The sequence below is a fragment of the Anolis carolinensis genome, chromosome 1 (genome assembly GCF_035594765.1).
Source record: "Anolis carolinensis isolate JA03-04 chromosome 1, rAnoCar3.1.pri, whole genome shotgun sequence".
NCBI classification, from domain to species: Eukaryota; Metazoa; Chordata; class Lepidosauria; order Squamata; family Dactyloidae; genus Anolis; species Anolis carolinensis.
The window spans coordinates 102,150,046-102,171,878 of NC_085841.1; the positions used below are offsets into that span (position 1 = coordinate 102,150,046).

A 21,833-nucleotide genomic window follows, 5' to 3' on the forward strand; every position below is an offset into this window, starting at 1 on the left:
CACACACACACACACACACGTATGAGTTAAGAAAGTGAGTGTGTAGACATCAAGATAGATAGGGAGACAGCGAGTGAGTGTGTAAGAGAGAGGCCGGGGATGTTGTGTGTGTGTGTGGGGGGGGGGGGTGTCTGTCTGGCCTCCGCTCCCAGCCCCTCTTCCTCCCTCCCTCCTGCCTGCCTGCCTCGGCGCGAGTCCGCCCCCGCCGCTCTAAGGGAAGCGCGTCTCTCTGCACACACAGTCGCACTGAGAGCCCTCCAGCCGAGGCGGAGTTTGACGCTGACACGGGTGGGCGGCTGTTTCGGAAGGAGCCTGGCCACGCTGGAGAAGCTGCTCGGAGCCGAGAAAGCGGTGCGCGTGCTCGTGCGCGCGCTCCTGCTTTTGTTCTGCCCCCCTCTCAAGCCCACATTGGCGCGAGAAATTCTCTGTGGGCGACCTTTTTTTTTCTCCCCCTCTGTGCCGCTAGTCCTCAGCAAAGCCATCGCGTTACCCTAGACCGACCGCAGTTGTATGTGTGGCAACCCTCGACATTAGGGACATGTTTAGGATATCCCTTAAGGATCAGTAGGCTGTTAGGAATTGTGGGAGTTGAAATCCAAAACACCTGGAGGGCCGAAGTTTGCCCATACTTGGGTTAAACCCTTGTACCGGCTGAACTGCTGAACATTGAAGGTTCGAATCCCCTTCCACACAGTCATATAACCCAGAATATCAAGGCAGAAAATCTCACAATATCTGCTTTGAACTGGGCTGTTTGAGTCCACACTGTCATATATTCCAGTTCAAAGGGTTTTTATTCAGCTGTGTGGAAGGAGCCCAGGTGAGTTGTTTGCACTGTTAAGATGACCTGGCCCAGAGTGCATCTACACTGCAGAATAAGTACACTTTGATACCACTTTAAATGCCATACTCTAATGCTGTGGAATCAAGGGAGGTAGTTTGGTGAGGCACCAGCATCATTTGACAGGGAAAGTGGAACCTTAAAAAACTACAACTGCCACAAATAGCATTGAGCCCTGGTGGTTGAAGTGCATTAATTGTCCAGAGAAGGTGAGCCCCCAGGCCAAGGTGTGAAAGGGAACCAGCTGCTATGGGAGCCAAGGCGGCCCACACCTTTCTTTGCCCCCTCTCCTCTCCTCTCCTCCCTCCTGGTTATGGATGGCTTCAGCCCAGTCCTCTCTCAGAAGCGGCCTGCCAGTGCCACTGAGGGCGTGGGCTCCCTTTTCTTCCCTCTCTTTGCTGTGCGGAAAGGAGGGGCAGAATGAAGGGTGTGATAGGACAGCCTTGCGAAACCAAGCGCTGAATTACGGTACACACTGACGAAGGATACACTGATTATTCCTGGTTCGTGCTTTCCTACTCTTTGGCAGTTCATAATTACCTGATACAATACAATCTGGGGGTGTCCATTGTTCCATTAGTCAAAATTGTAATTGTGAAGGAATTTGTCATTATGACTGCAGCTGAGCTTAAAATTATACACCCTTTTCTTTTTTGTAAAAGCAAAATTAAAGACAGAATGTGTTCAGTGAGGAGGTATGAAGAAGTTACCCAGTTTTTTAAAAAAATCTGTTTAGCTTATCACAGCTCAAGTTTGTTTTATGTGTTGCAGTATCTGATTTACATTTTTTCTTTGTTTCTTAACTTTAGATCGCTGCCATTGGTAGGCTGGAAAAAAAAACTCTTTGGCTCTTGAAACAATGAGGATGAGCACAAAACCCTTTGGCTATCCAGTGGAAGTATTCAAGGGTACATGCTTAACATAAATTCATGGCAGATGTCCTTAACAAACAATGTGGTTCTATACATCATTGCTTACACATAAACCACTTGAATTCAGTAGGGCTCATTCATAGGTATTTTTTTTGGCGGGAGGGGATTGCAGGCTAAGGCTGAAATATTAACCAGTGGTGCTGCACTGCTATCCCTCTGCCGATGGTACTGCCTTATGCATTCCTATAATGGGTATAAAATATAGCATAATGGAGCCCCCAGTGGCACAGCAGGTTAAACCACTGAGCTGCTGAACTTGCTGACTAAAAGGTCAACGGTTTAAGTCCAGGGAGTGGGTGAGCTCCTGCTGTTAGCCCCAGCTTCTGCCAACCTAGCAGTTCGAAACATGCGAATGTAAGTAGATCAGACGATAAAACTCTGTCGGGAAGGTAATGGTGCTGCATGCAGTCATGCCAGCCACATGACCTTGGAGGTGTCTACAGACAATGTCAGCTCTTTGGATTAGAAATGGAGATAAGCACCAACCTCTAGAGTCGGACATGACTAGACAATGTCAGGGGAAAACCTTTACCTTTATTTATATGGATCAATGGTCAATATATGTGGCTGACAACCCATACTGCAACTGCAGTGCACAAAACAAAACATAAAACATTCATATACAATAGACTGTATAAGACCACATTCACAATGGTCTTAAATGCACTACTCCACTTTCACTTCCATCATGCTGTTAAAAAAAATCATCAGCACGTATAACTCAATGTACAGTGTGCCTAACTATAACACTGAAATGATATGAACTTAAACCTGTTACTCCAGAGAGTTTAATTGAAATCTAGTCAAATTCAGCAATATAAGTTGTTTTGCAAACTTCAACTCTCTGTGAAGCTCTAGAAAACCAACAACAGAGTCCATGGATTCCAATGTGACTTACTTCCCTGCCATACACTATGAATCATGACACAGTTTATTTGCCTTTGCATCAATTGCCTCTGCACTCCTCTGCAGTGGGAAAATGGGGCCAGGATGGGTGATAGATGCTACCAGTTCATGGGGACAAAGGAAAAGAGAACTACATCTCCCCTCCCCAAAACAAGTTTTCTTTAGCAACATCCCAGTATAAGAAACTTGTGAATGAGAATGTATGTGTTCATATCCACATGCATGTAGCCAGGGCCGTAGCCAGAAAAAAATTTCGGGAGGGGTTTTGAAAATTTCGGGGGGGGGGGGGGTTGAACCCCTAACCCCCCCCCCCTCGCTACAGGCCTGCATGTAGCATCATCAGCCGTATGTGCGATTTAGGGTTATCTTGCTCTAATTACACCATTAATACTTCAGCTTTGTTGGTCAGTCAGGCAAAAGCTAAATAAACATTTCTTTCTGGACTAAAGCAGATCATGATGATTGGGTATTCTTGAAGAAGCAGTCCAAAAGCGTAGCTGGGTTGCTGTGAGATTTTTATTTATTTATTATTTATTTATTAGTGACATTTATATCCCACCCTTCTCACCCCGAAGGGGACTCAGGGAGGCTTACAAGTTATATATACATACAATATATTTGTATATATATATTATTAGTATAGCACAATATAAGTACTATATAAGCATTATATATTATTATATTGTACTGTACGACTATATTGCATTATTAGTAATATTACATGTAATACAAATATACAATTATAATAGTGTATTATTATTACTATTATTATTATTATTATATTGTATTACATAATAATATCAATTTTTGGCCTGTTTGGCCATGTTCCAGCAACTTTCTCTAAGAGCATGATGCTGGAACATGGCCATATAGCTAAAAAAACTCATAGAAACCCAGTCATTCTGGCCATGAAAGCCTTTGACAATCAATAGAGTAGCTCTTGCAAGCTTTTACTAAGGTATATACAGAAACTGCTCCAATCAAAGCTGATGGTGTGTACAATGCTAAGTTGTGAGAATTAGACCTTGTTTTACTCCCAGCAAACACTGGAAGAACGCCTGTCCGACTTGTGCGGAGACCCCCCAGGTGGGATCGCCCAGCCCCACGCAGGCCCGCCACTGCCTCAGCTTGACCAACTGCCTGAATGCCTTGGGCCGCTTCAGACGCTACTGTTCGGTGGACTCGGCCCTGGCAGCAGAGGAGCTGCAGCAGGCCAGGTGGCAACTGGGGTGCCTGACGGGGCAAGTGAGCTCCAAGGAGATCTTGAACCTCATCTTCCAGGACTTCTGCATCCGAAAGTGATCACAAGTTAGGATTATAGAGTTGGAAGGGGACCCTAAAAGCCATTTAATCCAACCCTCTTTTCAACACTATGGGTGTATTGTTGTGTTCGGGCATTGAATGTTTGCATTTTATGTTTGGAATCCGCCCTGAGTCCCTCCGGGGAGATAGGACTGTGTGATGTATTTTTGGATGATGCGCGCAGATCCCAGCAGGGTGGCCTTTTGCAGCTGACAGATCATAATTTTGTCAATGTCTATCGTTTCCAAATGCCGGCTAAGATCTTTTGGCACGGCACCCAATGTGCCCATCACCACCGGGACCACCTGTACTGGTTTCTTCTTCTTCTTCTTCTTCTTCTTCTTATTATTATTATTATTATTGTGTTGTCGAAGGCTTTCATGGCCAGGATCACAGGGTTGTTGTATGTCTTTCGGGCTGTGTGGCCATGTTCCAGAAGTATTATCTCCTGACGTTTCGCCCACATCTATGGCAGGAATCCTCAGAGGTTGTGAGGTATGGATAAACTAGGTAAGGAAAGGAAAGAATATATATCTGTGGAGAGTCCACCCTGGATATATATATATTCATTCTTTTCCTTACCTAGTTTATCCATACCTCACAACCTCTGAGGATGCCTGCCATAGATGTGGGCGAAACGTCAGGAGAGAATACTTCTGGAACATGGCCACACAGCCCGAAAGACATACAACAACCTTCTTCTTCTTCTTCTTCTTCTTCTTCTTCTTCTTCTTCTTATTATTATTATTATTATTATTATTATTATTATTATTATTGTGTAAGTATTATCAAAGAAACTATCGGCTTTACATTTGTCTCATGTAATGTCAGTCAAAACACTTCTGACATGCAGTACATCCTATCCATCCACAAATAAGTGTGAGTTCCTTGAAACTCAAGACAAGACTTGTAGACTAGGTCTGGTAGAAATTTGACTTCAGTGTTTTCTAAATTAAGCAGTATGTACCTCATGCTTTAGAAGAGACATTTTGCTTCACTAACAAACTAGTTATAAACCTATACCTAGGAAACATTCATGTCTTCATTATTATCAATATAAAAGGTGCAGTTTTGAGGGAGTGTAGATCATACAATCAGAGTTGGAAAAGACAACATAGTTCAACCCCTTGCCATGCAGGAAAGGCACAATCAAAGCAAAGGCTCTTCAATATGAATCATAAAGGAAATGTTTGATAAACATGCAATGTTTTTAAAATGAAACTAAACATCTCCATATCCACCTGTGGACCTTTGATATATCTCATAAAGTATGATCTATAGTTCAGTCAGAAATGGAAACATGAATCGCAAATGTTTAAGATCAAATAGCCTTGAATCCAAATATTTCATCTTAATGGGTTTGTGACTCACTCTGCTTACGGTTTTCTATTTTGGGTATGAGTGGAGAGCATTTTTCTCTTATGCCCAGGGCCGGCCCCACCATAGAGGCCACGTGAGGCGGCCGCCTCGGGCGCAGGTCCCCGGGGGGCACCGTCAGGCTTCCCCTGCCCCTGCGGGGGGGGCGCTTTTCCCCAACCCCTGCGTGGCGCCGGCGGGGGGGGGGCGCTTTTCTCCACCCCCGCTTAATATTTTAAATTATCTCCGGCCGGTCCTGCTTATGCCCAATCCTACTACACATGAATCATTGAGGTTCCTTCTGACTGCCTATTTTTGTGACTGTTTGAGTTTGATTTATGGTAACACACTGTATTTTAATATACTATATTACATAATATTACATACAGAGCAAGGTGGGGATACATGCAGAGGAATTGTTAGGACTGAGCCTATGAGACTCCAGCCCCAAATCTATTTCCCAGGTGCTATAGACTTTGCTATCCACCGGTGCCAAATGAATGTTTTCATCTCATTAATATATTGCTAGTATCTAATATAAAGCTTCCTAGCCTGCTCTTCATGAATATACATAATTGCATTGTATCCCTCAGGGGCTTTCATTAATGTTCCCGTGACACTTAGACACAATGTTAGCAAAGGAAATCAGAAAAAGGAGAAAACACCTCCTCTCTCCTCTCTGTGCATCCTGATCCTTGGTCCATCAGTTTCCTCTCTTATTTCTATTGCCCATACTTTCTGGTTCCATACTTCTAGCATCTCACTGGAGACTCCCTCCAGTGAGGTGCTTCTTTCCTTTGCCTCTTCTCCTCCATTATCCAGTTTTTTCTTCCTACCCACCAGAATGCTAAACCCTGCACCATGGAGCTAGTCACTTTTTTAAAAGTAAATTTATACAGATGGTAATAGGGAAATGGATCAAATGTATTCAAATGTTGAATAGGCTCTGGGTTGCAAATGGTAAATCAAACAGAGTGAACCAAAACTTGATTTTCCCTTATTTTAGGAGCAGAATCCTTTCAAATTTTTGAAACTCTGTTTTGATGAAAATGTTGAATTTTTTTTTTAGTTTGGTATGTGAGCATGTAGCACATAGCAATTAAAACCATTTAAAAAACTACTAGCCACCCCCACCCCCCATTCTCCCTGGCTTTCTCTCAGCATTTCCCACCTCACCATTCCAAATTAATAGTAACTGAACAGGAATTACATATCTTGAATATTTTGGGTCAAGGTGCAAATCAATTGAAGAACTCATTTTACTTAAGGTAATTTGCACAATATTTTAATTGATTGGCTTTGCCTGCTGTGAAATTTAAATGAATCCTGATGTTTATTTCTGAATTTGCATATACGCAAAATATATGCAGATTTATGCCTTATGGGCCTGAGCCCCAAATCTTTTGTGTGCTTAGCAACATCCCTGCATCTTATCATACATTTTTGCAACTTCCCATGCTGTATAAGGATTGTGAAGTCCAGACCTCAGAAAATATATAGAAATGAGTTTCAACAGCATTATTGTTTGTCCTTCACATGGTGCAATGAATGACTAGAGAAACTGTAGTATTAAATTTTCCTTTCCATAAACGTTTTAAATTTAGTTCTGCTCATGAGCAACAATCCTGTGTTCTTCCTTTCAGTTAATTTTCAATGCCTTATGTCTTCTTGTATGTTAATGCTGCCACCTTAGGAACTGCCATGAAGCTAAACATTACCATAAAACTAGACATTACCATGAAGCTAAACAAAACATATGAAACAGCCACTAGCACATAGGCTTCCTGGAAATGACATTGCATGACAACTGCTCCACAGGACAAGCTGTTCAAGTGGAATGGCCCATGATACAGATTTTGACATCACATGTGTTCTTTCTTGACACCACCAACAAGGTTTTGCAGCTGCAAAGAGAAAAGCCACATGGTGGCAGCTTGACCACATGACAATGCACTCAAACAAATCATTATGTTTGGACTACAGGTCTTTTCCTTTGTTCTTCTTATCCTCTCAGCTCAGTAACACAGATTGTTTACTGAAGCTAACAGAATCGTACACTGATCAATTACCATGTACTGTATCACCTAAAGCTGAGACCTTTGTTCTCTTGGAGAATATCCCTTTCAACCTAAAATCTAGAATTTAGTTTCTATGAACTTTTTTAAAAAATCTAGTCTGTCAGGTTTATCAATATAATATGATCTAGTTTTATTCTCCCCCCCTCCCCCCATTTACCAGGAAAATGTGTGTTTTCAGTAAGGATGGAACGATTTTGAGAAAATTGCAGGGTTTTATGTTTTTTGAAATGCATGTTCTTGCACTGTATGCTTCTTCCATTGTTTGTGCACTTGCTTCTCCCCATTCCCATCTCAGCAGCCTTAGGAAAGTCTCAAGACTACTCTGAAATTGTCTCAGTGCCTGATTTGAATGTTGCTTTTCCTGGAAGGGTGGGGCAGCTGCCTCAGAGGATATACTGTCTGTCTCGGAACTGTCTGCCTCTATATTTTGCAACCTTTCACCTGGTTTAATAGACATATTGTACTACCATGCATTTTAGTGTTTTATTTCAGTTTTTTTCTGGCAAACATGGCAAATTATAACTTTAAAATATATTATATTACTGTTGTTGCCATTGTTATTATTTTGATGAGAAATAATAGCCAACATTAGCATGTATTATAATAAACAGACCCTTAGGCTTTATAAAAAGTGCTGTTTCTTAAACTGTGGGTCCCAACCCCAAATGGGGCACCCTTAGCTCAATGTTGGGGTCATGAAAACTTTGGCAACAGTATAATAATAGAATCATAGAGTTGGAAGAGATCACATCGGCCATCTAGTCCAACCTCCTGCCATACAGGAAAAACACAATCAATGTATCCCTGACAGTTGGTCATCCAGTCTGTTTAAAAGTTTCCAAGGAAAGAGCTTTCACCACACTCCAAGGCAGAGAGTTCCATTGTTGAACAGCTCATGTGGTCAGGAAGTTCTTCCTAATGTTCATGTGGAATCTCCTTTTCTGTATTTGCTCCTAGTCCTTGTTTCAAGGGCAGCAGAAAACAAGTTACTCCCTCTTCCTTATGACATCCTTTCACATATTTATACATGGCTATGTGTAAAAGGTTTCTGAATGCTACCCATTTTCACAAATATGTTGACAACAACGTGCATGATGTTGTAGTTGGGCCAGGGGGCAATACTACTACTACTAGTAGAACTGCTAGCAGGAAGAAAAGGGCTAATGGTGAGTAGGTGTTTGATGAGGAACAGCAAGCAAAGCGGGTCCGGGAAATACTTATGGCTACTTCTGAGGAAGAAACGTTTGAAGGGTTCTCTAGCGATGAGGAGTCCATGCTGGAGGAAGATGGGTTAACAGAGAGTAGAGGAACTAAAAGGTCAACTAGGGAGCAAGAGTCAGATGAGGAAAGGGAAAGGAAGAAGATCCGGGATCTACTCACTGCTCCCATGGAAGATGAAACATTTGAGGGTTTTTCTGGGAATGATGGGTCTGGGAGTGAGATGGAAAGTGCTGCAGATTGGACGCAAGTAAATGTGTGTGCAGAACCAGTTCCTGGGAGTTCATCAGGGGATTGGCAAACTACTGATACACCAGGGACATGGGGAGATCTAAGTCTTGAACAAAGATGGAGGGACTGGAGGGATGATGGGCGAGGTTCACATATGAGATCAAGATCAGCTGTGGATAATGATGACAGGGTGGAGGCCTCATCATCGTCGGATAACGATGCGTAAGTTAAAAGTGGAGTTGGAAGTACAGACTCCTTGCAGAAGGCAAGGTGTCGTTTTGGACATTGGGTTGTCGCTGCCTGTTCTCCTGTTGGGCTTGGGTCTTGGCTGTACAGCTTCATGTTCCTGGATTCGGTTTGGCTTTTGATGACGGCATCGCTTGTTCCTGGCTTGGCGTTTCCTGGCTTTCCTTTCGGTTCCTGGCGACAGCATCGTTACTCCCGGTTGACTCTCCTTTTGGTTCCTGAATTCGGCTTGGCTCCTGACGACGGCATCGCTACTCCCGGTTGGTTCTCTTTCTGGTTCCTGAATTCAGCTTGGCTTTTGACGGCGACTTCGCTACTCCCGGTTGGCTCTCCTTTGGTTTCTGGATTTGGCTTGGTTTTTGGACAACGGTGTCGCCTGCTTTTGCTATGGGTGTGCGTTTGGCTTTCCGTGTTGTAGTTTGGCGTGACTATAGTTTCAGTGAACTCTTGGCTGGAGTTAAACCGGATTATCTGGCAGGATAATCTGGATTATTTTCTGTTCCCGCATTTTTGCCTTTTCTTGAAGCAAAGACATTTACTTTTACCAGGAACACTGAAGTTAAGTGTTCCTAGGTTCAGAATATCATTTAATAAACATTTGTTATCTTTACTCATTGTGTGTGGCCCTTTAAGAGGAGTCTGTGTCCTGACACATGGTTTACAGTGGACTTTGCAGAAAATGCTTCAGGTGGACTCCACAAAAAGTAAAATCAGCCTGTTTAGCAAGCCTTGCAAATGCTGATTTATTATCAGTAAATGTTTGGTTTTTATACCTGTTCTATATACATCTATATATATAAAAGAGTGATGGCATCAGGGCAGCGGACAAAACAACAAAACTACAGGCCTCCCAACCTCAAAATTTGACAACACAACCCATCATCCACGGCTCTAGGTTGATACAACAAAAAGAAAAGAAAAATAAAGTCCTAATTAGAGGGAGAGGAATAATTGTTTTTATCCAATTGCTGCCAGTTAGAAGGCTAAGCTCCGCCTACTTGGTCTGCTAGCAACCGACTCAGCCCAGGGGACAGGCAGAGTTAGGCTTCACTTAGGCCTCTTCCACAGATTATCTAATTTGCACTGGATTATATGGCAGTGTAGACTCAAGGCCCTTCCACACAGCTATATAACCCATTTAGTATCTTATATTATCTGCTTTGAACTGGATTATCTTGACTCCATACTGCCATATAATGCAGTCATGCTGGTCACATGGCCTTGGAGGAGTCTACGGACAACGCCGGCTCTTCAGCTTAGAAATGGAGATGAGCACCAACCCCCAGAGTCAGACATGACTGGACTTAATGTCAGGGGGAAACGTTTACCCTTTACCTTAACTACCACCAATTCCTCAATACTTTATTCTCATACCACCATACTTCGCCACAGCAACGCGTGGCCGGGCACAGCTAGTATACATATATCTGAGGTCATATAAAATATTTGTGGAATGGAAAGTAGTTACAAGTGGAAAATATTTAAGAAGCCCTGATATAAAGCATATATTCCAAGCAGCAGAGTAAAACATTCATATTAAAAATAATTAGTATTATACAGCTTGAGATATGAAATATATTGCAATAGTCAAAAAGTGAAATAATTTAAAATGCTAAAATCAAAAGGAATACTGACTTTTTATAGCAGTTTAGCCTATGGAGGAAATATTTGTATAACAAAACTGACACTTTTCCCACCTCTTCTACTTCACCTTGAGTCCCTTCAGGGATAGAGGGCGGGTTAAAAACAAAATTTATTATATTATTATTACAAATACACAGAAACACTGAATAGTATGCTTTAAAACATTTTTTAAAAACGACACCAGCCTCTGGTACTCTACCAGCAACCTTCTGGTTGTTTGCATTACTTAGCTGCTTGTAGAGTACCAGCCTTAGAAGGGGAATGGGGAACTGTCATAAGCTAGGATGAATCCATCCAACAGAATAGCTAAGTAGGCTGACATCCCCTCTCCTCATGTTACCAAACACCTTCTAAGGACACAGGGACTTTTTGGCTACAATTTTGTCCTCCAGACCACATGTGACATTATTCTGGAAACACTGTCTATGAAATCCAGTTCAGCCAACCCACCAGTGATAAGCATTACACAGAAAAGATTTCTCTCTCCTACCTGGCACATCCTAAATCTGTTCCAAGGTTTAGGGACCAGTGTGGGGAGATGCAGAGGAGAGAACAGCAACATTACATTGAATTAAAGTTTTGAGTAAGTATTCACAAGTTCATAAATGTTTCCTGAACCAAATCAACAGAAACTTGATTGCACTTAAGTTCTGTTAGAAATCAACATGACAGATTAGTTTCTGAAAGTGTAAACTGCTTTGAAAATGGGAATACAGAACAGCTGTCACTGAAGAGAAGAAATATACTCAATGAAATATGACTTTTAGTTCATTAAAGCTGCACAAATTAACTGTGGCATGGTGGTTGGTTGGACTAAAGGTTCCGAACCTTCGCTTGGCCATGCATGACCTTAACCAAGTCCCTCTCTCTTCCACACAGCTGAATAAAATCCCACATTATCTGCTTTTAACTGGAATCTATGTCAGTGTGGACTCAGATAACCCAGTTCAAAGCAAATATTGTGGAATTTTCTACCTTGATATTCTGGGTTATATGGCTGTGTGGAAGGGCCCTCAGTCCTACAGGAAGACAATATCAAGCCCATTCTGATCAAATATTGCCAAAAAAAACCCCAGAAATAGAATAACCTTATGGTTGCTGTAGGCTGAACATGATTTGAAGGCACACAACAACAAGGAAGCACTGAGGGAGATAGACAAGTTATAAAAAACATAGAAATACTGAGTTCATCACATGGTACAGGACTTCACACATACAGCCTGTTTCAGCCTTTCCTTCCATGACTTCTATGTGCAATGTGATCTTGACATCAGAAGCAATAAGCATATTTGATTTCTCCCATAAGTTGTACTTAAATTGTAGGCCTCTCCACTTTTCTAAGCAACATTAGGTACAATACTAGTCCATTTGCTCTTCAGAGTTTATCGAGAAAATATAATTATCCTGTCACTGAAGAAAACTGCAGGTTTGCTATTTGCCTCTATTAACATTCGATTTAGAGACGGCAGTAGCTACAGAACTATCGCCCTTTCATAATTTGCTGGTCACTTTAAAAAAAATAGCAGTTAGTGTATACAGTTTGCATTCTGTTTCTGTGGACTCAATTTGAAAATATCAAACAAAAGCAGATCTTGATCTTGCAGTTTCATATAAGGGATAGTTTTACTACCCCACTGTATACCATGCCACTTGAACATCCATGAGGGATATGCCAGGCATGAAACTAAGGCCCGGGGGCCAGATGTGACCCCCGAGGCACTTACATCAGGCTCTCCTCATTTACCCTGTCCTCTTGGCATAAGGACATGGCGGCCCGTAGCAGCTGAGAGCCATCTGGAGCACTTTCAGTCACCACATGTCTTGCCCTCCTCCCGGCATAAGGATGGTGCGAGTGGCCCCATCCTTATGCCGGGAGGACTGTTCAAAGAGAGCCCTCCAGAGCACTCTCAGTCACCGTCTGTCTCGCCTTCCTCCTGGCATAGTGCCAAGAGGATAGCCCAAGGATCGGGGTAGGACGATCAGTGCAGTTGCTGCGTGTCGTACCTTCCTCCTGGAATAAGGATGGGGCAAGTAGTCTCATCTTTATGCTGTCAGGAAAACCTGAGGATGCCCCAGGCTCTTCCCTGCCCTCTCCTGGCCCCACCCTCTCACGGGCCCTACCCCTCATGTGACATGTTCCAGAAGCATTCTCTCGAGATGTTTTGCCCACATCTATGGCAGACATCCTCAGAGGTGTGAGGTCTGTTGGAAACTAGGAAAGTGGGGTTTATATATCTGTGGAAAGTCCAGGTTGGGAGAAATAACTCTTGGCTGTTTGAGGCACCTTGATTAGCACTGAAAAGCCTTGCAGATTCAAAGCCTGGCTGCTTCCTGCCTGGGGGAATTCTTTGTTGGGAGGTGTTATTTGGCCCTGATTGTTTCATGTCTGGCATTCCTCTGTTTTCAGAGTGATGTTCTTTATTTACTGTCCTGATTTTAGAGTTTAAATACTGGTAGCCAGATTTTGTTCATTTTCATGGTTTTCTCCTTTCTGTTGAAATTGTCCACATGCTTGTGGATTTCATTGGCTTCTCTGTGTAGTCTGACATGGTGGCTGTTAGAGTGGGTCAACATTTCTGTGTTCTTAAATAATATGCTGTGTCCAGGTAGGATCAAGTGCTCTGCTATGGCTGACTTCTCTGGTTGAGTGAGACTGCAGTGCCTTTCATGTTCCTTGATTCGTGTTTGGGCAATGGTGTATTTGATGGTCCACAGCTGCATGGTATACAGTAGACTCCTGCAGAGGTGAGAGGATCCCTCTTGTCCTTTGCTGAATGTAGCATTTGTTGGTTGTTCTTAGAGGGTCTGTAGATGGTTTGTAGGTTGTGTTTATTCATCAGCTTTCCTATGCTGTCAGTGGTTCCCTTGATATATGGTAAGAACATTTTTCCTCTAGGTGGATCTTTGTCTTTCCTCTTGTGGCTTGTTCTTTGTCTTGCAGCTCTTCTGATGTCTGTGGGGGAATCTCCATTGGCTTGTAAGAGCCCGATTTAGGTGGTTCAGTTTGCCTTTAACTTCATTCTCATTGATTTATTTCTGTTATAGTCATTTATTTCCTTTGTTGATATGAGCTCCTGTATCTTTCGGGACAGAAGATGTGGGGTTCAGATTCTTTTTGCACAGTCTGCCAGGGCTTTGATTGTGCTTCTTTTTTGACCTGGGTGATTGTTGCATGTTTTTATGGAGGTATCTATCAGTGAGTGTAGGTTTTGTGGCCCAATTGTTGACTGGGTTTGTGGATGACTAGGACTTCTAGAAATGGCAGTTTTCATTCAGCTTAACTGCATTTAAGCGGCTGAGGGGGAAAAGGAAGGGGCCTGAGGCTGTTAGGAATTGTGGGAGTTGAAGTCCAAAACACCTGGAGGGCCCAAGTTTGCCTACGCCTGACACTTTGGGGTTAATGCAGTTTGACGCCATTTTCATGGAGGGTTATGCCCTTTCAAGCAGCTTCTGGCTTAAGACAACTCCCTCAGAGGGTTGCTTTGAAGGCCTCAGCTCCATAAACAACCAACAATGGCTAGCGTCCCGAGGAATGCCCAGAAGCCAATCAGCCTGGTTCTCGCCTTCCTCGAGGCGCCCCACCCGCCAGAGGGAGCCGTAAAGCAAAGCAGGCGCTCTTCGCCTGGCTTTTGCGACACTTAAGATGGCCGCCTCCATGGAGTGAGGGCTGCAGGACGGAGGGAGTTTGATTAAGCGGCTCCGGCTAAGATGCTGCGCTGGAGGCCTTGGCGGTCCCTTATAGCAGGAGGAGGAAGGGAAGCGAGGCAGGCCCGGCGCCTCTTCTCGGGCTCCCCCCGGTCGGGCTCCCACTGGAGCAAAGTGGTCTCGGAGGCGGAGAAGATCGTGGGCTACCCGACCTCCTTCATGAGCCTCCGCTGCCTCCTCAGCGACGAGCTCAGCAACATCGCCATGCAGGTGCGCAAGCTGGCCGGCACCAAGCACCCGCTCCTCGACACCGCCAGGTAACAGAGTCACGGAGGGACAGGCAGGAGGCCACAGCCAAAGCCCTCCCGACAGATGGCCACTCAGCCTCTGCTTGGAAACTTCCGGAGAAGGGGACTCTGCCAGGCTCTCAGGCAGCATATTTCGCAGTTGGTTCCAATGTTTCGGAATCCATTGCTCCGCTGTGTCCCTCTATTTTGCCTTGGTCAGACCACACTTGGAATACTGTGTCCATTTCTGGGCACCATAGTTTAAGGGAAATGTTAACAAGCTGGAAGATGTCCAGAGGAGGGTGACTAAAATGATCAAGAGTCTGGAGAATGAGCCCTATGAGGGGCGGTTTAAAGAGCTAGGCATGTTTAGCCTGCAGAAGAGAAGGCTGAGAAGAGACATGATGAGGGCCCTATATAACATGTGAGGGAAAGTCATAGAAAGGAGGGAGCAAGCTTGTGTTCTGCTGCCCTGGAGACTAGGACGCGGAACAAGGGCTTCAAACGGCAGGAAAGGAGATTCCACCGGAACACTAGGAAGAACTTCCTCACTGTGAGAGCTGTTCAGCAGTGGAACTCTCTGCTCCGGAGTGTGGTTGAGGTTCCTTCTTTGGAGGCCTTTAAGCAGAGGCTGGATGGCCATCTGTTGGGGATGCTTTGAATGTCATCTTCCTGCTTCTTGGCAGGGGGTTGGACTGGATGATACATGAGATTTCTTCCAACTCTATGATTTTATGATTTTAGTCTCCAGAGCAGCAAAAAATTATACCTGCTCCCTCCTCATTGTGATATCCATTCAAATACAAGTAGTCCCCAAGTTATAAACATCCGACTTACAAACGGTTCATAGTTAAGAATGGGGGCGAGACAACAGGAAGTGAGAGAAATCTTCCCCTCGGAAGGGAAATTCACTCCTGGAAGAGATATCATGGGGAAAAGGGGTCTCCACTGAAGCTTTCTCACCGATCCTTGTTTCCACAACAAGCCAATTTTTTCAAAATCCAATTATCACAGGGAGAGAAAGGCCCCTTCATCACTGCCCCTATATCCCAGGATGTGATCTCAGATTATCTGCTTTAAACTGCATTATATGAGGCACCTTTCACACAGCTGTATAAAATCCACATTGAACTGGAATATATGGCCGTGGACTCAGATATTCCAGTTCAAAGCAGATATTGTGGATGATCTGACGATATTCTGGGTTGTATGGCTGTGTGGAAGGGCCCTGGCTCTCCACTGCTAGATAATCTAGGATAAGAAGATAATCTGGGAGCAGATCCTGGGATATGGGGGCGATGTGGAAGGGGCTAAAGTGAGGTGAAATCTTCTAAACAGGGGCACAGACAACAAAACAAACACCACTGGGGTGTGAAAACTTCCCTATGCTATCCAAAGCTATAGATAGATAGACAGATAGATAGATAGATAGATAATACATAGATAGTTACATTTAAAAAAATGTACATGTACTTACATGTACATTCAACTTAAGAACAAATCTACAGAACCTATGGAACAGTACCCTTCTTTGTAACTTGGGGACTGCCTGTATTTGAACATGGCCCTCATGTGAGCCTTCTTTTCCTCAAAATTAAATATGCCCAACTCCCTCTGCTGTTCCTTACAGACCTTGGTTTCCAAACCTTTGATCATTTTGGTCGCCCTTCTCTGGACACATTCCAACTTGTCAGCATTCCTCAATAAAAAATGTTGTTGCATTCCTCTCCTCACAGCTCGAGGCAGGATACAATATAGTTGAAGCACACAGAAAGAACACAAAATAATTAAACACGTATATTAAAATAACATAGAACAGAGATCAAAACACCAATACTAATACAATGTAACTTTAACATTCATTATTTAAAATTGACTGGGTAGGCCTGCCAGGAGAGATGGGTCTTTAATTGTGTTTTGATTTCTGAAAGCTCATTTAGCTGTCAAATCTCTTATAGTAGACTTTTCCACAGTCTAAGGGTGGCTGAATAATAATAATAATAATAATAATAATAATAATAATAGTTTTGTTACCTACCTCTTCTCACAGGTCAAAGTAGGGCAAAACACACAGATAAAACACATTGGGTGATGGTCGCCAGTCTTCTCTGGCTGGTTGAAGGCTCCTAAAGAGCAGATTATTTGGGAGAATATATAGGTAACCTACCCAAACCCTGTAGGGCTGTAAAGAGCAAAACCAACGCTATACTTTGCCCAGAAACTAATTGACAACCCTTGGAAAACTTTTAGTATAGGTGTAATGCAGATGTTCCCATAAGTAATCTAGTAAGGCTTCTAGGGACACCCACACACCTCACAGACCTTTAGAGGCCTTAAGCACCTCAAAGATTTTGGTGCCTTCATTTATTTGCCTAATTCATAATATTAAAAAGAATAAATTGTAAAATAAAATATTCCTTTTTAAAGTATTTTTTTGCTCTAGAACAGTGATTCCCAAAGTGGGCGCTACCGCCCCCTGGTGGGCGCTGCAGCAATCCAGGGGGGTGGTGATGGCATCTATTAGGACACAGGGGCAGGGCCAGAGGAGGGGCGGGGCCTCTTCCTAAGTGCATGAGACAGGGCTGAGCACCTGAGGCACCTGTTAGGACACAGGGGGTGGAGCTAGAGGAGTGGCTGTGGCTTCTGCTCTGCCCAAGAGTGCTTGTGCCTCACCAAACTACAACTCCAATTATTTCATAATATTGAGCCATGGCAAATTGTGTGGTGTAAAACTGCATTCATTCCACAGTGTGCATCACTAGGTATTACAACTAACTGTAAACTACTGTTGACAATTATTGCTGACAACTACCCTCATCGTAGTTGTTGGGAAAAGGTAATGGACAAGTCCCAATATAGTCAGTTTGTCCATCTCATTATCTTTATGGTAAATAAAATGTTATTTTTTGAAATGAAAAAGCATATATGGTAAGATGGAAAATTATGTTTATTTTTTATACCTGCACTTCATTTATATTTGAAATGTTTTCTCCTTACTCCTTTTATCTACAAAGTCTTTTTGTTGTGGAATTTCATTTGGTGAAGAAAGCAGACTGACAGCAGAAGTTGTCTTCAAGATAGTTTACTTTTGGCCAAGAGCAGGTGACAATGTTAGCTAATGCCCAGAAAATGCAGTGCCACACCTTGCCTGTAGTGGCTTTCCAATTTATACAATTTTACAGAAGCATGTGCAGAAACTTAACTGACAATGGAATTTGCTGACTGTTATAATCCTTGTGGACATGCGTAGTTGCTTTGTAACTTATATAACTTATTATTACTCATCACATCAGGTGAAGTGTCCATAGTTTTCTCCACGTATGCACTATCCCCAGGTGACATGTTCATAGTTCATCCCACGTATGCATCATCCAGCAAGCCAAAACATTACTGCAGTTTGCATGACCTTATATTGTGAGCAAAGAGCAAATGTCAGGCAGAACATGTCCTGTCAACACTTTCATGGAAAAACAAGATTTTTGAGTAAGGTTTATCTAGATAAGGGATTTTTAGGGTCTTTAAATAAAATATTCAAGAGCTGCTCCATTATTTTATTGTGGAAGCCTTTCTTTGGGGAACTTGGTTGAGCTGCACTATTTGTGGTTTTTCACCATATGGTCTGTGGTAAATCTGGAAATGGGAAATTTCTGTGATACCTCTCCCCCATTTCCTTGATGGCCTAAGCACATGCTTATTTTGCTCAATAGTTCATTCAGTCCTGACCCCAGCATTGGCTGTCATTTCTTCTTGTCAAGTTCTAGACTTGTGAACAACACAACATTTACTGTGGTGGCAACACCTCATATGGACAACCTTTTTGACAGCAAATATCACTCCACTATTGCCATATCTTGAATTGCATGCAAGTGTTTCAAATACAGTAGAGTCTCACTTATCCAATATAAACGGACTGACAGAATGTTGGATAAGCGACTATGTTGGATAATAAGGAGGGATTAAGGAAAAGCCTATTAAACATCAAATTAGGTTATTAAGCACCAAAACATCATGTTATACAACAAATTTGACAGAAAAGTAGTTCAATACGCAGTAATGCTATGTAGTACCATATATACTCGAGTATAAGCCGACCCGAATATAAACCGAGGCACCTAATTTTACCACAAAACCTAGGAAAACTTACTGACTCGAGTATAAGTCGAGGGTGGGAAATGCAGCAGCTACTGGTAAATTTCAAAATAAAAATAGATACCAATAAAATTACATTAACTAAGGCATAAGTGGGGTAAATGTTTTTTGAATATTTACCGTATTTCAAAGAAAAACAGTAAGCTAACTCTGTAAGTGCATAAGTAGGGTCAACAAAAACAATATGGTATCAACAATCTATATATATAAATGAGTAATGGTGTCCTCCCCTCCCACTAAACAACAAAAGTACAAGCCCCAGAACCTAGAAATTTGGCAGCACAATCCACCATCCTTGCCCCTACGTTCCGACAACAAAAAGAAAAGAAAAATAAAGTCCTAATTAGAGGGAGAGGAATAATTGTCTTTAGCCAATTGCTGCCAGTTAGAAGACTAAGCTCCGCCCACTTGGTCTCCTAGCAACCTACTCAGGCCTCACTCTCTCTTCCCCACTGCCTATAAAATACAGATTATCCAATTTGCACTGGATTATATGGCATTGTAGACTCAAGCCCCTTCCACACAGCTATATAACCCATTTATAATCTTATATTATCTGCTTTAAACTGGATTATCTTGAGTCCACACTGCCATATAATCCACTTCAGTGTGCATTTTATTCAGCTCTTTAGAAGGAACCTCATATAATCCAGTTCTAAGCAGATAATATAAGATATACAGTAGAGTCTCACTTATCCAACATAAACACCCTGGCAGAACATTGGATAACTGAATATGTTGGATAATAAGAAGGGATTCAGGAAAAGCCATTAAACATCACATTCCCTCATGACCCTATCTGCTGCCAAACTGCCATCCATGTCTATGCCAGGCATCCTCAGAGATCATGAGATCTGTTTGAAAACAGACAAGTGGGATGTTTATTTCTATCTCACCAATGATATCCAGGATGGGACAACAACTATCTGTCTGGCGACTGTGAATGTTCCATTTGGCCACCTTGATTGTCTTGCACCTTCAAGGCCTGATTACTTCCTGCTTCGGAGAGGAATCCTTTTTTGGGAGATGTTAGCTGGCCCTCAGGACATCATGTCTGTAATTCCCTGATATCTCAGTGCTGTTCTTTAGTTAACTGTCCTGATTTCACAGATTTTTTTAATACTGGGAGCCACATTTTGTTCATTCCAGGCAGGCAGGAACCATCCAGGCTTTCAAGCTACAAGGCTATTTACTGCCAATTCCAACATTCACACTTGCCTAAAGCAGACAACAGTTCTTTCTTCCACACTGGTCATTCCACAGATATATAAACCCCACTTGCTTTCGTTACAACACATTTCACAACCTCTGAGGATGCCTGCCATACATGCAGGCAAAACATCAGGAGAGAATACATTTGGAACATGACCAGGCAGACCACAGAACTCAGAGCAACAAAAATAATAAAATAAATACAAAAAACAAATAAAAAACAAAATAAAATAATGCAATTTAAAAAAAACATAAAAATAATATAATCAAATAATAAAATATAATACATACAAATAATAAAATAAAATAATAAAAACACAAATAATAATGAAAGAATAAAAATAAATACAAATAATACAATAAAAATAAAAAACACTAAAAATTAATACAATAAAATACTATAATAACAGAAAATAACAAACAACAATACAAGAAAATAATAAAATGTAGTAAATAAAAAAGATAAGTTACAAAAAAAATTAATTAAAAAAATACAAATAACGTCAAATAAAAATTCCACAACAATTTTTAACCAATACCACCACCACTTTGCCACAGCAACGCGTGGCTGGGCACAGCTAGTAACTTTATAATAATCATCATCACTATCATCATCATCAACAATAACAACAACTTCCTTTGTATCCTGCTCTATCTATCTCCCCATGGGGACTCAGGCCGGCTTCCAACATACCCTGTTTCCCTGAAAATAAGACATCCCCAAAAAATAAGACCTAGTAGAAGTTTTGCTGAATTGCTAAATATAAGGCCTCCCCCGAAAGTAAGACCTAGCAAAGTTTTTGTTTGGAAGCATGCCCGGCACCCGCCAAACAAAACACCATAGCATGCAGGATTGGTAAATGTACATAATAATAATAATACAGTAGAGTCTCACTTATCCAACACTCGCATATCCAACATTCTGGATTATCCAACGCATTTTTGTAGGCAATGTTTTCAATACATCGTGATATTTTGGTGCTAAATTCGTAAATACAGTAATTACTACATAGCATTACTGCGTATTGAACTACTTTTTCTGTCAAATTTGTTGTATAACATGATGTTTTGGTGCTTAATTTGTAAAATTATAACCTAATTTGATGTTTAATAGGCTTTTCCTTAATCCCTCCTTATTATCCAACATATTCGCTTATCCAACATTCTGCCAGCCCTTTTATGTTGGATAAGTGAGACTCTACTGTAATAATAATAATAATAATAATAATAATAATAATAATTTTATTTTTATACCCCGCCTCCATTTCCCCAGAGGGACTCAGGAGTGGCTTACATACCAGTTGTATATGGAAATAATGGTAGTAACAAAAAATTCTTGACAGGAGTCAGTGTGTCTGGTTTAGTTATGTTGGTTTGTGATGACAACTACTGTACAGTATAGAAATGTTTTTTTTTTTGTTCAACAATGAATATGAATTCTTCTTCATGGAAAAATGAGACATCCCCTGAAAATAAGACCTAGCGCATCTTTGGGAGTAAAAAATAATATAAGACACTGTCTTATTTTAGGGGAAACACAGTAGTAACAGGCAAACATTCAATGCCTATATAATCAATGCAGAGCTAGATATAGCTCTATAATTATGTATACTAATTTCACATTTGCATTTTCCCCCTGAAAAGTTTGCAAATCCTCTGTGCATTTCCCTCCTGGAATATTTGCAAGTCCCATTTATCTATGTTTACAACTATCTAGACATCTCTCTGTGTGTGCATATTTAAAAGGTCTATATCTATATTAATATCTAGCTATCTGTTTAAGGAG

At 41.8% G+C, this 21,833-nt stretch overlaps 1 protein-coding gene across 3 annotated transcripts in view; it reads left to right on the forward strand.

Annotated features, from left to right (window-relative positions):
- Positions 1-14,361: 14,361 nt before the first annotated feature.
- Positions 14,362-21,833, forward strand: part of pdss2 (decaprenyl diphosphate synthase subunit 2) — a 128,633-nt gene continuing 121,161 nt past the window's right edge. For 2 of the 3 annotated variants that reach the window (XM_062980209.1, XM_008120784.3), the window contains exon 1: positions 14,362-14,716. In XM_062980209.1, the coding sequence (XP_062836279.1) occupies positions 14,463-14,716 (254 nt within the window). In that variant the 5' untranslated portion in view covers positions 14,362-14,462. The remainder of the gene's footprint in view (positions 14,717-21,833) is intronic. The other variant, XM_003215631.4, reaches the window with a different exon arrangement.